Source organism: Leptosomus discolor, chromosome 11 (genome assembly GCF_034619465.1).
Source record: "Leptosomus discolor isolate bLepDis1 chromosome 11, bLepDis1.hap2, whole genome shotgun sequence".
Classification (NCBI taxonomy): domain Eukaryota; kingdom Metazoa; phylum Chordata; class Aves; order Leptosomiformes; family Leptosomidae; genus Leptosomus; species Leptosomus discolor.
In genome coordinates, this window is record NC_141401.1 from 9,787,109 (window position 1) to 9,807,555 (window position 20,447).

The 20,447-nt window shown below is 43.7% G+C and overlaps 1 protein-coding gene and 1 long non-coding RNA gene across 2 annotated transcripts in view; one reads left to right on the plus strand and one right to left on the minus strand.

The window, feature by feature from the left end:
• Positions 1-17,530, plus strand: part of ARNT2 (aryl hydrocarbon receptor nuclear translocator 2) — a 77,360-nt gene extending 59,830 nt beyond the window's left edge. Inside the window, exons 12-18 of the mRNA XM_086471847.1 lie at positions 2,458-2,530; positions 2,688-2,811; positions 6,945-7,044; positions 9,603-9,741; positions 11,879-12,044; positions 14,869-15,005; positions 17,432-17,530. Of these exons, the coding sequence (XP_086327973.1) occupies positions 2,458-2,530; positions 2,688-2,811; positions 6,945-7,044; positions 9,603-9,741; positions 11,879-12,044; positions 14,869-15,005; positions 17,432-17,530 (838 nt within the window). The remainder of the gene's footprint in view (positions 1-2,457; positions 2,531-2,687; positions 2,812-6,944; positions 7,045-9,602; positions 9,742-11,878; positions 12,045-14,868; positions 15,006-17,431) is intronic.
• On the minus strand, positions 7,862-12,635 carry LOC147414693 (uncharacterized). Its single transcript, XR_015183831.1, has 4 exons — positions 12,342-12,635; positions 10,561-11,216; positions 8,566-8,668; positions 7,862-8,417 (listed from the first exon to the last, which is right to left on the minus strand). It is a non-coding gene; the product is annotated as an uncharacterized LOC147414693 (long non-coding RNA).
• Positions 17,531-20,447: the final 2,917 nt, after the last annotated feature.

The following is a 20,447-nucleotide window of genomic DNA, read 5'->3' on the forward strand; positions in this document are numbered from 1 at the left end:
GGAAAAATCTGTTACTTACTTCAGTACCTTGTTTGAGTGGCCCCTCACATTCCTATCAGTTTGTCTGCAAGTTTGTGTCTCAGTCCCTTGACATTTGAATCACTCTAGTTCAAAATTTAAAAGAAAATTTAGATAAAAATCTAGAATTCAAGCCTGTGGCCCAAAATGTATTGTGATTTTCCAGTGTTAAATCCATAATCTTGCTATTTTGCAAAATCTCATCTATTACCTCCTGTTACGTTATAGTGTCTCTCTGGGTGTGTAATTCCTGCCCGTTAGGCGATCTTTCCTTCAGAAGGAGGCCAGAAGCATACAGAAACTGTGACCGCTGTCAAGTATCAAGCCTTGTGAATTCTTGTCAGTCCAACTCCAATCTTATCCTAATCTCTGAGCTTTAGCGTAATTTGGGGGTGTTTATATCTTCTTTGCCAACTAAGCAAAGAGCCTCTCGGAGATAGTATGCTACCTGTGCAGCCTCAGGCCAGAAGTAATCTTGTGAACTGTGACCAAGCAACAAGAAAGCGACTTAATGGAAGGTGCAAAACATTTAGACAGTTTTGCAGCTGCTGAGGGTTTTTGTCATTACACAGGCAGTCTTCTTTGAGGTGCTGCAATGCCAGCAAGCTCCCAGCTTCACCCTAGAGACTGGTTCAGTGCCCTTTGCGGTATTGGCCCGTGCCAGAGCAAGGCGCTCTGCCTTCTCCGTGGCAGTGCTACTTCTTCAGACGAGGGCCACGGCAGAGCCTTTCCTTGCGACAGGGAAATCCCCAGTCATGGTGCCTGTGTGTCAGCTGGCGTGCTGGCTGCAAGCTGCTTTCAGCACAAAGTTGTGGGGGCGATGCTGTGGCCGTGCTGCTTCAGGGCTGTTGCTTGATCAGGCTCAAACCCACCGCTGGGCTGGCAAGATCACGTGGCTCTCGTGCTCTGCCGTCCCAGCTCGGTGTTGGGACAAAGCTGGGTTTGTCTGTCTGCAAACAATCCTGCAAACCTAGGCTCAGACAAGTGAGGTTCCTAATGACCCAACGTGGGGATGGTGTAAGTCCAAACAAGAAAGCGTAAGTTCACATTGTAATGGTAAAATTCTGGTCTTAAAGCATCAGTAGCGCTATTGCCATTCATTTCAAAGGGATTGGGTTTTGTTTCTGATAAACCATACTGCACAGTGGCGTTTGTGTAGAAGTTGTTTTGTTACAGTAACTGCAAAATTTCCAATAACGACAACTAATATAACTGTCCCTGATTTTTTTTTTTTTTTTAATTAGGAGCTTTGAATTTGTGTCCTTTCAGAATTAAAAAAAAACAGTGAAGAAATGGATTCAGAAGGTCACTGGGCTAGATATACTACAACTATGTAAAAGATCTGTACGTTTTTATAGATAGGCAATATGTGCACATGTAGAATGTGCATGTGCCTGACTTACCACCACTTGCATGCTGTCCCTACAGGTCACCTGTCAGTTAATTCTCATGACTTCCAATGATTTTATCTGTTGATTTTGGGTAATTGTTGTAGTTAAGTCACAGTGCCTGACACTAAACACAAATCAAGTGCATTTCAAGGACCTGCAGAGTTTTCAGCACTAAAGTTCTTCATTCTGGCATATGGCCCCTAACATTTATAAGCTCTGGCAGTTTCTTTTGAAGTATTTTTCTATTGCTGCTGCACATGTAATTTTTCCTAAATTCATATAATTGGATTAAGGCTATTACTTCCAGTGATTTTTATCTTATTTAAATAACAGATATATTTCGTTCAGTTCTGATTAGCATGAAAAGGATAGTTGTGTTTTGCGTAGCATTTGTCAACACAAATTGATTTTATGTAATGTCTTGGTTTTATATAGTAGCACAGGCAATTTATTTCTGGACATTCACTGCCTCAAAAGCTTTCAAAAATTGAATAGAATCTGGACTTGTATCCTAAGAAGAGTAGCACCAAAGCATGTTAAATAGGTTTTATTACAAAGAAGGATTTATATGCAGTTCTTTCTAGCTCGACAGGTTGTTCCATTTGGTCTGCATGCTTCAGAGAGAGCTTTGATCACTTTTTCTTATTGACTGGCACAGTTCTGCGTTAATGTTACTGGAGGTTTCCTGTTTACTTCAATAGGATCAGTGAAGGCGTCTGGTATATTCATTGTTAACATGAGGAAGACATTCTTGGTGTCTTAGTAGTGAATTCTTAAATCCTTTGTAAGGAGGTTGTATTCCATCCTCCATTACTTGCCCACCTATATTTCTGTGCTATTACAGCAAAACTCTTCATGTGCCCTGTTACATTCCTGTGGTGCAAGCTTTCTCAATGAGAAAGCCTTCAAAACACATGAATCTCACGGGAAAAGATTTACTAAATCATCTGAGAGATGTTTCACTCTGAATATAAAATAGGAGACCATAGCTGTTCCTTTTTCTGTCTTAATTGGTTTTTGTAATGAAGTTATTTTGTCTCCCTTGCAGACAACTTCAGCAGCAGCAAGCAGAACTTGAAGTACATCAAAGAGATGGGCTGTCATCCTATGACTTATCTCAGGTGAAGTTTCTCAAGTTTTTATTTTTGTGCCTGTGATCTTCTAAAACGTAAAGCAATGGCAAATTTCAGCAAAATTAAAGATACATTGTGACTGTCCCTGCATTCTTTTTTGTCAGATATGATGGAGGGAATTACCTTCCTCTGTGTATCTCAACAGGTGCCTGTTCCAAGTATACCAGCTAATGTTCATGAGGGTGGAAAGTCTGTGGAAAAGCCTGATGCTATCTTCTCCCAAGAGAGAGATCCTAGATTTGCTGAGATGTTTGCTGGAATAACTGCTTGTAAGTTAATGTCTCTGATGTTTGATTTTTAATACTGTATTAAGCTTGTTACATGATGTGGAGCACAGCTTCAAGAGGCTGAAGAGAAACTAGAACATGACAGAGAAATTTCCAAGCAACATCAGCCTTCAGAACCTTTCCTAGAATTTGCCTTTGGTTGATATTTCCCCTAAAGATGACGAGGAATAAATTCAAGGAGGGAAGGACAGCTTTTGCATCACCAGAGCTACCTATTTTTGATTCTATTTTCATTTCACAGGGGCACCTTAAGCAGTGTTCATAGATACTAAACATACTGAGCAGAACTTGCCATTTCTAAGTATATATTTTCTTTCTTAAACAGCAGATGTGAGTTCATCTCTCTAGACGTGGATTAAGTTACCATGTAGTCTTAAGATAGGCCTGCAGTTTTTTTACCAAATCACCAGCTTCTGCATTAATGCTTTCAGAGGCATATGCTGCCTTGAAGGGTAACAAGTTGGTTACGCTTCAACTGGTCAGTTGAGGCAACTCCAGTCATGTTACCTGTCAGTGAGTCCTTGCTTTTTTTTCCAAAAAAAACCTCTTGAACTTGTTGGCAAGCTCTTATAAGAGCGATAGGAGTCTCAGAAATAATATGTTCTATATTTCATGAAAATTGCTGTGAGGACAGAGTTCTTACTGAGTGCCCTCACCGAAGGAGGGTGTGTTCTAAGAGGTAGCAGCCAGCTTGTCAGTTGGACAGAGGCAGCTGACTCAAACTAGCCCCAGCCTATGCTGGCTGTTGCCCTAACAGACAGAAGTCATTGAGAAGACTGGCAGCTGAAGGGGTCATCCGAAATATATCTGTAGGAAACCAGGCTCATTAATTCTACTGCTCGTGGAAGAACTCATAATTGTTTATTGTTCTTAACTGTCCTCACTGAAAAGAGAAGTTTTTACATTTGTTTTAAATAAATCAACGTGCAAGTGTCACGCAGTGCCTGAAGGAAATGACCCGCAGGGTTTAACTCCAGGGGTGTTGGGAGATGACCTCACTGCATTGGTTTCTTATGTCTGGCTTGGCCCTCTCAAATGGAGAAGGCATTGTAACTGCAGGATAGACTTGATATTCTGTCCTCCTGTTGCTAGGACTTCTCTGTTGTTCCTGTTCATCTTTGTCTGTCTACTCTAACAGCTGAGGCTATAAAAGGGGTCCATTAGAAGGTAGCAAGACTCCAACCCTAAACACCAGAATATGTTTTTCCAAGCAAGAACATCTTGCTTTTTGGCTGCCTTATTGGCTCTTTTTCAGGCAGCTCTGAGCTGTTTGTGAGGAGGGGTTAGGGTTAAGGGTCTAGCAAGCTGTGAGGTAGCTGGGAGGTTGTGTTCTTGGAAATGCCATTTCTCTTTTCATTCTTACCAATTTACAGGCTATGCTTTTTTTGGGACATTCACCCTGTCTGAATTTCTCATGGGAGCTGTGATCAAGGTCTTCTCTGAATGTTAAAAAGAGATGGTTCACAGTTAGAGATGAGATATGCTGTCCAAAACCAATATTGACAAACCTGCGTGTTGCCTACAAGACATTTATATTATGTTGATACCAAATCTCATTCTCTGCTGCGTTCTGTAAAAATACAGGTTTGACATAGGGAGATTGTTGCCATAATTGCATGCAGTGGCCACACATAATTAAAAAACAGAAGTGGGGAGAGAAAGCCTGGCTTCACCAATTCATGCAAGTGCCTTGAAGCAGGGGATGATGCGGTTTTTAACAGAGATCTTTGTTCTACGGGCAGAAACACTGGTCCTGCTGGGAGAAGGGCATATCATTGACCAGTACAGTGATGGGGTTTAGAGAGAAACAGGTCTAAAGATGCAGGTAAAACACCAAAACAAAATAGGTTTTCAGTGCTGTACCAAAGGTGAGAGCAGAGAACTAACGTGTAAAGTGCTAAGTGGGAATACAGCTGGAGAGATGTGGGCCAGATTGAGGCTAAAGAACATTCAATGTAACTCAGGAAAGAGACTTTAAAGCCAATTTAGCTGTTAGTGATTAGTTTAGCTGTTCCCTTTGTCTTGGCCTCATCCTGCGACACAGAGCCTGGTAGCTGCCATGGCAACTCTGCTCCGCTTGAGGAATTCCAGTTCATTTAGGGTACTCTCAATTTTGCTGGTGAGTTGTTCTCAAATATCTAAAGTACCCACAGGATTTTGGCTCAGTCTCTTCGAACCCTGAGATTTTGATATCCCTGTAAAGGGTAGCCTTAGAAAATGGGACATCTCATGCAAGAATGACTTTACTGCAAAAAAAGGCAAAATCATCTGTCATTCTTCTCAAAGATATCCCAACCCATTCTCAATTCTTCCTACTACATACGCAACCTTCTCTAGACCTTGTCCCCATTTCTCCTTGGTTTTCTATATGGGAGCTCAGGTTTGCAGCCCAGACTCGGTGTCTGTGCTGGGAAGTACGTAGCCAGTGAGGAATTTCTACAAATTTCTACATTACAGAGGAAAAGCAATGACAGCTTGCATCAGTGGCATACGTGCTCCTTCTCCGAGGCTCCTGGGCGGTAATTTGAGGTGACTTTTTTTCTTTGGGAAGGTGAGCTTAGATTCTCGTTAGGAACATAACATAAAAGGAACTTAGGTAACAGAGAAGAGCAGGTGTGTGTTGGAGGCCTTTGGTGAGCCACAGTCACATGGTCTCTAGAAGCTAGGGGAAACTAAAAAATACTTTATTACTTGTGAGTTGAGTGGGCCTTTTGTCCCGGAGGGCATCTTGTGAAATGAGTGGGAATCTGAAAAGAGCGAAAGGGAAAATGAGGAGGCAGACTCGATTTCTAGGCCTGCCGGAGGTGCACAGCAACAGATGATTGCAAAGCCATCAGCGAGTTGTGCAGTGTTTTGCACTTGGCAATAGTAAAGGAAGATGGGGAAAGTGAATAAATGGTGGTGGAGCAGACCTTTAAACTGTTTTAAGAAAAGTAGCAGTAGTGAGGCTTCCCTGGGCTTTGGAATAATCCTCTGCCAGAAAATTAAATTAAAGGACCAAATGGCACTGTTCACCCAATGTTGTTTCATTCAATTAGAGGTTGATCTCCAGTTGCCATGTTAAGAGTAGACTATAAAAGTTAATGGCAACTCCGTGTGTGTGTTATTCACCACCCACTGGGATGCTTGCATCCTATTTCATGGCTCCCTCAAGCCACATATAGGACAGCAAAATCCGTAAGAGACCAGTGCTTTGCCTTGCCACAGCTCAGGTGCGCAAGTCTTGCAGACACTCGGAAGCAAAGTGCCTCCAGCTGCCTGTGAGATTGTGATGCAGGTAGGGTCTGTAGGATCGCCCAGCTTTGCAGGTGCTCACCCCGAGATGTGCAGGCGTGCCACCAGGCTGCCTGGGAGGGTCCGGTACCCCTCTCCGGCTGTCCTGGAGGGAAGCAGGCTGGCAGCTGCTTAGGACAGGGGCTCTTTGACACTGTTCCTTGGGACGTTTAACCCAGCGGAGTGTGGAACCTCAGCTGCTGCCTCAGTGCAAAGAGGCTGCAGTAACAGCAGCAGCCCTGGAGGGCTGCTTCTGGAGCCAGAAACATTCCCTTGCCTGAGGCTATCCCCAGGTAGGCTGCAGGGCTGTACGTGCGTCAGACCTTCTTCAGACCAGGCTTGTTTCCTGTGACATTCCTCCATTCGCCGGGCAGACTCTTCCATCTTTCTTCCAGAAAACCTTTGTTTCCCCTTTCCAGTCTGTAGCTGGGACTCTGTACTCCTCACTCGCTGCCTTGGCCAGAGCCGCTCCCAGTCTCTCCTTCCCACTCCTGCCTGCGTGGTCGACAGGAGCTTCCAGCAGGCCCGGAGCAGGTCTGGGCTGCATGGCCAGTGGGCGCGTACCAGTGTTATGTTCCATGCAAACAATACCATTAATGAGGTACATCCTGGGAAGAGGGTATGAAGTAGACACAAACCAGCTGTGCCTCTAGTTTCATACTGAATTATCATATAGCCCTTTTGTGTCGTTCTTAATGTGTTCCACAGGGCTTCTTCATAAAGCTTTAAAAAGGAAAGAAAAATCCCTGCTGCGTATATGCATTGCACTTATTAAGTAATTTTGCTTTCATTTTCTCATCCCCTAAACTTTTCTCTTTCTGTGATTTGGTTTTCTTTTGTAGCAGATAAAAAGATGATGGCCTCAGCGTCCACAGCAGGAAGTCAGCAGCTTTACTCACAGGGAAGCCCATTTCAGCCAGGACATTCAGGAAAGGCTTTCAGGTACTGTAGTCCCGATTCTGAACGTATCACCTTCTGTCTGATAGTGGAGGACTGTTCCCCTTTGATCTAGTGGAAACAAAACCAACCTAAGATGCAAGGGCTTTCTTTACATGAGTGAACTTTGCTTTGTGTACACTTCACTCCTACGTGATGTCTCAGCACTTAGGCAAGGCTTACAAGCTGAGATGATTTGGATATCTCTGCTAAAAATAGTGGCTGGTAAGTAGTTACTTGTTGCTGTGATGACGTAACTGGAAAAAAAAAGCTAAGAAGCAGCGACAAATCACGAAGGGAAATAGATCTGAGAGGTGATGGGGCAGGCTTAAAGATCTGAGGAACATTCAACCAAGCTAGAAAGGTGCAAAGATTTGTTTTGCACTTACAGTTGTCAGTACTTCTGCCGGCTGCCTTGAAGGGCATCGGTGTGGACCTTATAAAAGGGAACAGAGGGATGCCTCATCCGTAGTCCCTGGTGAGGGCTGGGACATGGGCATGAATAGTTTTCTAAGGCAGCTTCCAAATACGTAAGGTGGTGGTCTGGCATTTTCTGAGGCATTTTTGAGTTATTCCAAGTGCGTATTGTTGCCTGCCAGCTGGAAATACAGATTGGCTCATCTGAAATTTAAGAGTTTGCCTTTGTTTCCAGTCACTTTTTGAGAGTGTGGTAACAGTGATGATACTTACCTTAGTGCTTTTTGTATCACCATTCTGGGACTGTCATACTGGAGTTTCATTCTCCTATTTTAGACCAATTAAGGTTGTGAAAATGAAGGAACAGCCATTCAGAGGCTGTTGGTTCCAGGAATTAGAAAACATCTGTAAACGATAACTTTATTTAAACTAATGTGTTCTTAAAGTTATAATTGCTAATAATCTCAGTGGGGAGAAATAAAATCCCCATGTGTGTGTTTTGTCAAATTAAAACCAAGAATAACTTGGGGGGGGATATGACAGTAAATTAAAATGACTTTTAATTGGATATTGTATACTGGATGGTTGACTTGCCATCTTGGGGTTTGGCCTTTTTTGTTCATTTCCTTTGTTAATTCCTGATGTTCAGCTTTTTTCCTACTGCTGTTCTATTACATCAAGTAAGGACACATCTGCCAGCGTTTCCACCCTCGATGAACTGTCCTCCCTGAACGCTCCGCAGGCTGGTCCGTTCGGTTACTGAGCCTGGGCGCTATTTTGCAGAGTCCTGGTTTCAGAGCATATGTTCCAGATGCAGTCCAGGCCCCTTAGACGATGGGGCTTGCCAGTCCAGCTGAGAAGGTGTCGGCAGTAGGTCAGCCCTCCCCAGCAGCTGTTTTGTGCTTCCAAGTTGAGCCAGCTTTAGATGGACTCCCTGGTCCACATTTCCATCTCTGGAGACTCTGTGGTAATAAAAAAAATAAAAATAAAATTTAAAAAATAGAAAACAAACTCTGCAAAGAATTTCTAAACACACACTTTGCTTTTAGACAGCTTAAGAAAGACAGCATAACAACTCCCATATTCAGATGCCTGCCACGTTTTGCTTACCGCTCTGGGAGGGATTTTGTCAGTCTTCTCAGTGAATTCAGAGTCCTGCATCCTCTCTGCTCAGCCTTGTTTACTTCTTTTCCCAATCTGCTCTCTTCTTTCTCTGTAAAATGATTGTGCAAATAGACAATAGGGAAGGGACTGGAGAAAAGAGCAAGCTGTCGCAGTTGATGCACAAAAGCATTTTTTATGTGTTGTGTCTTCATTTATATTCATTTATATATGACATGTAAAATAATAAATATATATATTTTATATATAAAAGCAAATTCACAAGGTGTGGTTATATAGATTCAGTTGTTCGAGACTTCCATGAGAATAAAATGGTAAAGTGGAGGAGTCCTTCTAGTTAGGAATTTCTGGGAAATTTCTCTGTAATGAAATTCAGTGATTAGGAAACAGCTAACATATAAACAAATTCCTTTGGAAATACTTTTTTTTTTTTTAATTCCAAAGCTATTACATTAGTTTCAGTTTTTGTCTTGATTATTCTTTTGCAGCATCAGTTGGTTAAAATAGGAATTAAATGCTCCAGTTTTTAATTTATAACACACACTTCCTCATTTCCCAGACAGGAAACAAATAAAGAAGTACTTACAAGTATCATCTTTTTATGCATCTTTGTTTAGGGTGGCATTTAAGCAAATGCTTACATACTGTTGACTTGAAGCACAAATTTAAAATTAAGTACCTGCTTGAATACTCTCTGCAAGCAGGTTTTTTTAATGCATTAAATACTAAACTAGTATGGAGCTATGTGTTTATGCACTGTGTGTTAGACTGATTTTTTTCTTGCAAGCCCTTTCAAAGAGTTTATAAAAGTCTTAATTCAAAATGATTTTGCCCTCTGTGTCTATTTGGACTGACATTTTAGAATGTCAACATGTTTGAGAGTGTTGTGATGGTTTTAAGTCATTTTTCCTTGAAACAGATTGAACAATTAGTTTTAATGTGACTATCAACACTTCCATCTCTGGAATACTATTTGTGCACCAAGAATATATACTACAAACGAGGCACTATTTCTGTTCCTTTAGTTCATCTGTGGTACATGTGCCTGGTGTGAACGACATCCAGTCTTCTTCATCAACAGGCCAGAATCTGACACAGATATCTCGCCAGCTAAATCAGAGTCAGGTTGCCTGGACAGGAAATCGCCCACCATTTCCAGGACAGGTATTGATTAAAGGTGTTTTATTTTCATGGTCGTTAAAGATTTGCAATCTCTGTGGGTTTTTTACAAAAGAATTAGTAAACCCCACTGATAACGTGATTAAATGTACTTTGTCACTATCACTTGCGGCTGGGCAGAAATCGGTTCCCCCACTTGGGTTCCGTGGCAGGTTATAACAATTGGAGGCAGCTGCCCCATGCGTCACCGCATTGAGTTTGTAATCATGTTCATAACAGTGACATGCCTCTGTTCATGGCACTGACATAAATCCCAGTGGAAGGTCTCAGTCCTGCACTCACTTTTACGTGTGCACAGAACAAAATAAAAGAGGACAGCTGTTGTGCTTTAGTGCTAAGCCTGCGCATTGAATCTTCCTTGGACCGAGACCTTGCACCCGGCAATGTTACCCACAGTTAGCAGTTACCAGAAAAGGGCACGTACAAATCCAGGCATGAAATCAGAGCAGAGGCTACTTAGCCCGTTGCCCCTCCGTTATCACTGCCCAGTGTAGCTCGTGCTTTCTCCTGTGCTGGAGGAAACAGCACATCATGAGATGCCCTGCGCTTGACAGTGGTAGCCCAGAAATGACCTCTTGTTCTGTGTAACAAGAAAAAAAACCTGGTTTGAAACCCTTTTAAAGACAAAGAATATGAAATAATCATGTTTGATCTATCATTAATGCTCCTCTTAATCTCTCTTGACTTTCCGTTGTTCAGCAGACTAGAATGGCATGTTGGGGAGGACACTAAATAATTTTTCAGTAACTGACTTATTTCCACATTACTCACTGATTCTCCCCCACCGTGGTTATTCTGTCGCACCTGTTTAATGAAATCCAGTTGTAACGCTGACTTTCCTTTTTTTGAACGATATGGAGTATGCTGAGATTGGCTAAAAAACTTCCTCATCCCTCTTACTGTCCAGTTCTGTCCAAGTCAACAGAGTTTGTATGTGAGTACAGGGAAACTGAAATTCATTCATCCATGATAAATAAAGTAAGAGTTAAGCCTTGCAGCAGTGACACAACATGCTCTCGCTGTTGTCACGGAAGCCTTTAGAAACGTACAGTTTCTTAGCTTGGAACGGAGCTGAAGATTTAATAGCATCTTCATCGTGTTATGTGCCTGTTGGGATCTGTTTTCCTCCCCTGGCTCCCCTCCATTTCTCCAAGAGAATAGCTTCACTTGAGTGCATTGATTGCCAATAACAGTGCACATCATTGAAAGTATCCAGAGGTGTAATCACCTGTAATTTCTATTTGTGGAACTGGTTAGGCAGTGAGTCTTTCTTGGGAGTGCTGGATTTGTTCATGATGCGGGAAATGGTTTATAAGCAGATTCTGTCTGTAGCGTGGTGTGTTGCTGTAGCCCAGGACGTTGGGTGAGGCACTTCACCTCCCTGAGTCTCAGTGTACGTGTCGTAGATGTCTCAAAGCAGTCTGCAGCGTTTCATCATTTGTGTCACATTCTTGGAGATCCTATGACGAAGCCATTATGTAGGTGAAAGTGACAGCAATTTGGTTTTTAATACCCTTGAATTAACTCACCTGCCCAGTTAAAGCAAAGTTAGACTATTTCTTTGCCCCTCCCAGGGCTGGTGATTCACCCTCCCTCCCAAGGCTTTTACAAAGCAAAATAACTTTGCCGCCTGTACTTCTTAGGCAGGGAGAGAAAGCAGCTCATTAGCTTTGAAACTTCTTCGGCCATTTTCCCCCAAGCACTGGAAACTCTGGTCCTCTGAGAACTGCATATATGCTATAAGACATTTGGATAACCGTGATTTTACTGTGGCACTGCAAAATCAAAACACCTGGCAAATAAAGTTGGATTCTTTATACCTATTCAGTTTGAGATTAATCCTTGTAATGGAGGTGAGGGAAACAATATTTTTCTAAACAGCTCTGATATTGAGTGCGTGCAAGTTAATCAGCAAGAGAGCTATAAATGTTGGGTTACAGTTTGTTGTGTTCCTTATGCAGCAGTAGGTTGGCTTTGACAGAAATTAAGTATGGCTGAGACAGGAATAACGTGCCTGTTCGCATCTGCAGAGTTTATTTAGTCTTTACATTGTTAAAAAGCAAGTCTGCCGTGCTGTTCCTCAACAGTAAAACTCATTCCTTCTTTACCCCTTCTTCCTCAGCAAATTCCGTCTCAGTCTGGCAAGGCTCAGTCATCTCCCTTTGGGATTGGAACAAGTCACACCTACCCAGCTGATCCATCGTCATACAGCCCCCTTTCCAGCCCAGCCACCTCTTCTCCGAGTGGGAATGCCTACTCTAGCTTAGCAAACCGAAGTGCAGGGTTTGGTAAGTTTTAAATGACATAACACAGAAATGCACATAAAAATGAAATTATCCAGCATTAACTTCATTAAAAATCAAACCCGCCCCGATCTGTTCTTTTGATGGGTCAATGGGGAAGCCCAGGTGGTGAAAGGGTTCTGCTTTCTCCTGTTGAGCACAGTGGACAGGCATGACTGGTTGCCTTCATGATGCATCTCCTCCACATCCAACACACTTTAGAATATTGTGGCATTTTATGGTATGAGAGAACTTTTCTTTCCCCCAATAAATGGTGTCATGAAAGATTCAGAAGTTGCTTACCTCATTCGTACACATCCTCCCAAATGTGGTCAGCAGGTTCGATTTCTTTTTGCTTCTCAGGAGAATGCTTAAATGGCACAAATTTCCATTCTTTTCATTTTTCAACTTCCTGACTGCATAGTGGTGTCCTCTTGCCCAGAGATGGCTTGTTGGAGTTTGGCTGGAGACAGGATTTTTTTTTGTACCCCCACTGCTACTAACCCAATCAGAGTAGTACCGTGTTTTGAAATGGCTTTGTTTTCCTATTACATGCTAATTTAGTGGCTTTCACACCATGACCCAATGGGTGACCCCTTCGTAAGTATTCTGCACTCCACCAATATTCAAGAGTAAAAAAATTGTGGCTCCGTCAGTGATAAACACACATGGAGTCCATGAAGGATGTTGCTGGCTGATAATAATGTGCAATTCCAAAAAGCATCGGTAGCGGTGTGCTAATGTGTGTCGTTTTTCTCTTGTCCCCCGAGAACAGAATTGGTGCGGCCCGGCTGCAGGTCAGCCTCGCTGAGCGCCGGCCTGCGCTGCCTTGCCTGGAAAAAGCGCACTGGAACGGAGCTCTTCCCCCAGAGCTTGTTCATGCCTCCGTTTCCACCAGGCTTTGTACATTTGTTTATGAGACAGCCTTGCATTTCAGGCCTGAGCTACTTGGCAAGAACCCTTTCACCTAATGAGAAACATTTCCTGACCTACATCAGTTTGGATACTATTAATAACACAGGCTTCACAGAGACGAATGTCTTGAACCTCCGGCTGGCAGTAACCATTTTGCTGAAAAGACGCATCATTTGCCTCACTGAGTTGATTTCAGTGTATTGTTCTGAGTAAAAAAAAAACCAACAAAACCAAAAAACAAACCTTGCAGCTTTCTTTTAGAGGGTAACTTAGATGAATTTTGTTTCGGCCCATAAAATGGTTGCAGGGTTTCTGAGTCAGCTGAATTATTGGTTGTGGTAATGTCAGTAAGGGAAGAGCTGTAATTATCTACTTAGCTGTGACAGAAATACGTCACTACAGCCTGTTTACTTGCCTGTAAAATGTTCACTTTATCTGTTTTGCATGTTTTAGCTGGTAGCCAAAAGGACTGGATTAAGCACGTGTTTCTGTATTTCCTAAAGCCGTGGCTATGAGTAGTGACTGATTTGACATGATCGAGCCTGGTTATCGGAGCCCTGACATAACACATGTGTGGGAGTTTGGCACCCTTGGCAGGGGGCACTGATAATCGGGGAGAATCAGATCTACCCAGCTTGGTTCTCTGCAGTGAGGGGAAGATAGGCAAAAATAGTAGGAGTAGTTATGTAGGGAAAAAAAATAAATAAAAAGGAGAAAATGTTTGGAGGAAAAGGATAAGCCTGGTCGCAAGCTTTCTGAAATGCGAATTCTTAGAGGGGCACATTGTAAATAATTGAAGGAAAATTACCCCAAAATTTTTTACATTTGGGGCCAGTCTGTAGAAATACAGGGTAAAATGAGTCCAGTGTAAGTGTGGCCTGTGACTGTACTCATGAAAAGTGTATGTGTAATAGGTGACTAAATTAATGTGTGTGGCATCATGTTCTTTTCTGGTAGACTATTTAGAAGAAATCCATCTCCCTGAAATCATCATTTTAAGTGTATTTACCGTAAAACCTTGCTGTTCATGTTACTCTGTGAAATTTAAATGGCCTCTGACTTTTAAGAAATCATCACCATACGAACAGGATAATAATTTGCTATAAGCTGCATGTTAAATGAATCATTTTGCAGCTGTAATATTTGAGGACAAGTTAGTCCAGCAAGAAACACTCTGCATTTAATACAGCAATCACAGAACCACAGAATGGCAGGGGTTGGAAGGGACCTCTGGAGATCATCCAGTCTAACCCCCTGCTAAAGCAGGGGCACCTACAGCAGGTCACACAGGATCACATCCAGGCGGGTTTTGAATATCTCCAGGGAAGGAGACTCCACAACCCCCCTGGGCAGCCTGTTCCAGTGCTCTGCCACCCTGAATGTAAATGTCTGCATTTAATACAGCGAGGCTGTTGTCTGTTGATCTTACTGGTTTTGCATCTGCTTACAGAATCTTACATCTGCTTACATGCTTCTCAGATGAGTAGGTAACTGGGCATCCACTGCTCTGTAAGAGTTAGTCTTTTAAAGAGAAAGAGCATTCAGGTGATGCAGTTTAGTTTTTAAGTAAAATGGCAAATATTCCGTATTGGTGATTAAAAAGGGGCGGGGGAATGCTTGAAAATTGTCTCCAGTGCCGGGTTTATGGTGTCACTGTGCGTTTTGCTGCAGGCAGTTCACCTGCCGTGTCTGTGCAGCCGCGGCGATGAGCTTTGCTCCGGGGTTGGCCCCCACCCTGCAGTCAGGGCTCACGCTCCCGTCGGCTTCCACCCCGCGGGGGCAGGGTGTCACTCGGGGTCTTTTTCCTAAGACTCATTTGCAAACACAGGCATGGGTGGATGAAGCCTTAAAAGCAGGCAGGCGTTCTGAAGGAGGTGCTCTCTGACTTCTGCCCTTTCTCCCCCCCCCCGGCCAGCTGAAGGTGGCCAGAGCAGCGGCCAGTTCCAGGGGAGACCTTCCGAAGTCTGGTCCCAGTGGCAGAGCCAACACCACAACCAGCAAAGCGGCGACCAGCACTCGCACCCGCAGCCCAGTCAGACCGAGGTGTTCCAGGTGAGGAGAGCTCAGCGAGCCCGAAGTCCCTCTCACAACTGCTGAGCTGAAGAGCTGTGGCCCTCAGTGAGGGGCGTGCTAGCAGGGCTCGGAGCAGTTACCTCTTGCTGTGTGCGGCCGTGGGTTTGCCCTGCTCTCAGCTGGCATCAGCTACAACGCAGGTGGTTTTGCTTTCTGCCAAAGAACAGCACCTTTGCTGATTTAACGTGCTGTTTTCCCTTCTCTTTGCACCCCGTGCTTAGGGCTTATGTGTTTTGCAGGGAAGCCATGAAATAGTCCCAAATAGAGTGTCTTTCTTATCCTGGTGCTGGCCTCTTAAAACCCCAGTCAAATCCAACTAGATATCAGTGTAATTCTCTTCTGATAGTTCCAGCAGTAAAGGAGTCTGATACTGCATAGAAGATAGTGGCCAATAATTTTTTGAGGTTAAACCCAGTCAGTTATCAAATAGCTGGTAAACAATCCTCTCCAACTACCTAATTTTGTAATATTAAGTATCATTTTGGGCCTTTACTATAGATGTAGTGGGACTTTATAAGTTAACTAATAAGGTCTCTGTGCTTGTTTGACTTGTTTTTAAATTAGATCAAGACGACAGTTTGCAACAAAACAATGCAGATAAATGCAGAAAAGACAGTTCAAGCCCCAAGCAAGATTTAGAAGTGGGGCACCTCATTATCTTTTAGAAAGTAAATTCACCTGCAAGACCGGGCTCGTGCTCAGTTGCTCTCAGGAACACTGCAGAAGAGACTGGAAATATTCCTGTGTGAACGAACCATTGCTTCACACAGGAGCAAATAACATCACTACATCTGGAGCAACTGCCTGTCTGCACGCTCTTACCCCACGGCCCAGGCAAGATTAATCGGTCACATCTCTCTGTAAGCAAAGTTTAATCACTTTGCATATACTTTAACCCAAAAGCATATTCAGGGTAATTCCAGTGGAGCTGATGGCAGCATGGTTCAACGGCCCACAGAGGCACGGGGCTCCAGGCAGCCTCTTGCTTGTGTCTCAGGCAAATGCTGTGTCCCAGCAAACATCTTAGGAAACTGGTGGGAAGGAGGGCCAAGGGAGAACAGGGCTCACCTGCAGAGCTCTTGGAGGTGACTGTGCATTTGGAGGGGATTAGTGTAATAGCTGGATGTGACGAGAAACTTGGAAGAAGTCAGTTCAGAAGCCTCCAAGAAGTTGCTTGGACTGTTTGTGCCTAAAGGCAGCCCTGGGTCAGCTGGGCATAAGGAGGGACGCAGACTCTAGAGGGGAGCTACCAGGCTGGGTCTGTACCTGAGGAGACCTTGCCTCAGAGGCCCCAGCAGCAGAAATGCCTTCAAAGAGATGGAAATTTAAACAGGCAGGGGCAGCTACAACTTCCCCTTGGCTGGGGAGGAATGTGGGAAACCGTAAAGTAAGTGCAAGTTGTGGTCAGAAGATGAAGGCTGACCCTGGCAGCTGAGAAACTGCCAGTTGTGTTCACAGCCTCTTTCACCACCATTGACAGGGTTGCTAGAGAGACCTCAGGTGGATTTTAATCTGTCTTTATTTTGGGGTAACTTCTCAGTACACAGCAGCTCTCAGTAGTTGTTCCTTCACAGAACAAATCCTGAGAGCTTTCTTATTGCTCTTTAGGTTTTGTTTTATTGTAAGGAGAATGAGCCATCCCTGGCAAAACTTGGCTTTGCAGTAAGAGCTTATTATTGTAAGGACTGACAGGAAAAGCAAGCGTAAACTCTGGTTTTCTCAGCAAGGGATATCTTCTCCCTGTGGCTTTGGTCTCCCGCTGAGAGGAAAGGTTGAGTATTTTTTGAAACCTCCTGCAGGGACCTCACTTGGCTCAAGACACGTGGGAGCAATTACCACGAAATCCCGTTTCTCCTGAGAAGTTCCTGCTATTTCCTCTGCCTTTGTATATGCATGAAGGCTGCTTGGACATCGTGTTAGCTGGGGTGGATGTCCAGTCTTCGCTGTTCCTCAGAGGACGAAGAGCAGTAATACATTCACTTAGAGAGTGCTGGTGAGGAGGTGAGGCCCTCCCCAAACCCTTGCTGATAGAGCAAGAGCTCCTTTCTTGTAGGGTGCAGGTGCGGGATGTTGAATACTGCCCACGTAGTGAAACCGGAGAGTTTCCTTCTCTCCATGTGTACCTACCCCTCCCAAAGGGAGCTGTTTCAGCCTGGGAGGAGTGTGGGGCAGCTCAAATGTGCCTTATTCAGAGGAGCGATCCAAAACTTCTGCCCTGCTGAAGTCCCACCTCCGGTTCAGAAACGCTTCGGCAAAATACAGGTAGCACAGGTCTGGTTTTCACCTTATTTATCTAACCTTTGGCCTTTTCTGGTTTTGCACTGAAAAGATGATCAGGAAACAGTTTGTGTCTGGATAACGTGTTAGCAAGTGACACTTGGCTTTGATTTTTCCTTATCGTGCAGGACATGCTGCCGATGCCGGGGGATCCAACGCAGGGTACTGGCAATTACAACATTGAAGATTTTGCTGACCTGGGCATGTTTCCACCGTTCTCTGAGTAGCTTGCGAAGCAGAAACGGAAGTTCTTCTCCAAGGCCATTTCAGCGTAATTTTGGCTCTGCTTTTTCTGTGTTGCATTTCTGTAGAAGCTACTAAACCAGAAGACGCATTTCTCATGTTTCAGATAGTGGTGTAGGGCTTGCTCTCTCCTCCTTGGGGTGCATCAGTGCTGACAGAGGAGCTCCAGCACTTGTTAGTGTTCATTGAAAGCTTCATTTTTTTTTTTTTTTTTTATTGTCATCTACCTCAGAGATGAATTTTGCTTGATTTAAAAAAAAAAAAATCTCTGAGTCTTAAATATTTGAATGTGAATGATACCTAATATTTGCTTTGAATGGTAATTTTTAAATAGATAATGAAGTAACAAAGACTAACAGAGAACAGGTAAGGTAATGTCTTGTTACAGTGCCTACCGCTCAATTTCGATGCCTTGCTTTAAGCTTAAGTTTCTGGAAGCAGACACAATCTTCTGTTTTCTTTGATTCTGTAGTTTTTAGGTCACTTTAAACGTGAGATTACGCAACATAATGTCGGCCTCTCTCACCAGAAGATTCAGCTCCGCCTTTTCTAACTTAAACTTGAATGTGTGTACATTTTGGTACTTTATGTATATCTTGTGCTGTATGAAGTGATTTCCTGTACTGGTTTCTTTTGCCTTTACAAGGGTCCATTCTGGAGTGTACTGAAAAGGTTGACGATATATGTGGAGGATTTAGATATCGTGGGAGTCTCCATCACTTCACATAGGTGTTCTTACTTTTAATTCAGGTGGTTCTCTGTTCAGAACAAACATTTACTTGCATAAGCTATTAGCCTGGTTTTGCACTGAATTGAGGCCTATAACTCTATACATTTCTCACTGGCTGCTTTAATTTCTATTGTTCTTGCTTTCCCAAAAATATTGCCTCGTAAAAAATGACTGTAAACACATCAAGATTGCATTTTCTATATCAGCTGCATTTCCTTTCTGTGAAGTACTTTTTTATACTGTGAAACCTCACATTTTAACAGTGCAAGGGGGTGGCCTAGGAAATCATTCAAGCTCATTTGCTGCAAGCAGTGAGATGGTTTTGTAGTGTATAATTTTTTTAGAGTGAGTTGGTAGTAGATATCGATTGAACTATTGTCCACTGCGTACACGGTGATAACTTGAATTTTTGCTTGGATTCCCAAGCAATCACTTCTGTTAAACCCTGTTTAACCCTATTCTGTTAAATATGGGATTTTCAGCTTATCAAGAACGTTGAGGACTCTTGACTATTGTGAAAGCTATCTGCTTTTCTGTAGAGGTAAGTTAATCACCTTCCTCTTGGGCGAGGCACCTACCGTATGTCTTCGTCAGAAATGTGGTAGAATGTTTTTTATTCAGTATTTCATACGCGTGATGAGTTACAGAGGTTGGGTTGTAAGGTCAGCGTTTTTATCCAGATCTTTTCTTCTGGAATGGGCAGAAGAGAAGGAATCGCTCACAAAGGACAAGGAGCCCAGAGTTCCTGCATGCAGGTGGTTCATAACCTTTGAGGCTGGACGGTGGTAGGCAGCCTTCGCAGAGGAGGAAGGGGGCAGCTTCCCTCGGCCTTTGTGTATTCAGGGACCACCTTGAAAGAGCAACCCAGGGCATAGCCCCCATCTAGAAGATCTCAATGTCTGCAGCAATTCTTAGACTTCACAGCACTAAGGTCTCCCTTCTTGTGGCTCCTCTTGAATTCTGGGGTGCCTCTGACGGGAGGCACCATGCACATCCCTGCAGTCCATCTTGTCAGGGTGGTATCTCGAAAAGCAGGCAGGCCCCTGTCCTGCAGCCTGCTCTGCCACACGGGTCTCATGCTGACAAGCAGTGCAGGCTGCTGGGCTGCAGCGGGCATGACCCAGGGACGTGGCTGTACCAGCCATATGGTGGTGATCCCTTCTGACTTCACTTTCCCGGCCTTCTCCGAGAACAGCATGTAGTTTTCAGTATCCAGGAAGAGTCCTTCCTACTGTTTCTCTCGCTAAATCTGGGACCAATCTCTTACCCTCTGTGCAACTGGGGCTAGGGACTTGTTTTTTAGGAAATTTTTTACTATCTCTAGATGCAGTACTTGAGAGGCCTCAGATCTCCTGGTCTGTACTTGCCTCACCAAAATCACGCTGAGAACAAACAAAAAACCTCGTATCTCTTCCCTTCCAGAGAGCGGGAAAATACCTTGTTAGGTGAGCAAGCCATGCGCTTACGCACTATTCTTTTAAATACAGGGATGTTTATCCTCTTGGAGCCTTCTCCCTTTCCGCTCACGCTGCTTGGATGAATGACTGCTCATTGAATCAGACAGGCAAAGCTCTGCTGTCCCAGAGTGAAGCTCACTGATGTCTGTAGAAGGTGCCCAGGTGCTGCGCCGGCTGAGCGAGGCGGTCAGTGTCTGTACAGCAGGGCCGGCGTTGGAAAGGGGCTAATGGGGAGGGAGGGAGGGAGCAGTGGATGCGCAGCTGGGATCTGCACAGAAGACGCTTGACATCATGTCAGTTCTTCTAAAATATTTAAAAAACATTTCTCCATAAAGTGAAAAATTAATTGAACAAATGCTGTTCCTCTGTTCTGTTTTACCCAACAAACTGCTCGAAGTACATTTATAATTTAGTTTTTGTTCCTGAATTCGATCTAGAAGTAAGTTTTTAAAAGACATTTGCTTTCTCCTGACATCAGTGATGATAACTTCCTTTAGCGTGTCGTGGGTTTTTTACTACTGTGGAAGCCTTCTCATGTACAGAATTTGGCTGTGCAGCTAGAAATTGCACTGTTAGCAGAATTTCAAGCACACCTCTCTTTTTTGTTGAGTTTTTAAATAGAGTATTATGGGGTTTTTTTAAGCCAATATGCCTGAGGCATCCAAGTATGAACTGCTTCTCACCTTGTAGACCACTCCTGCCTTCCTGATTGGG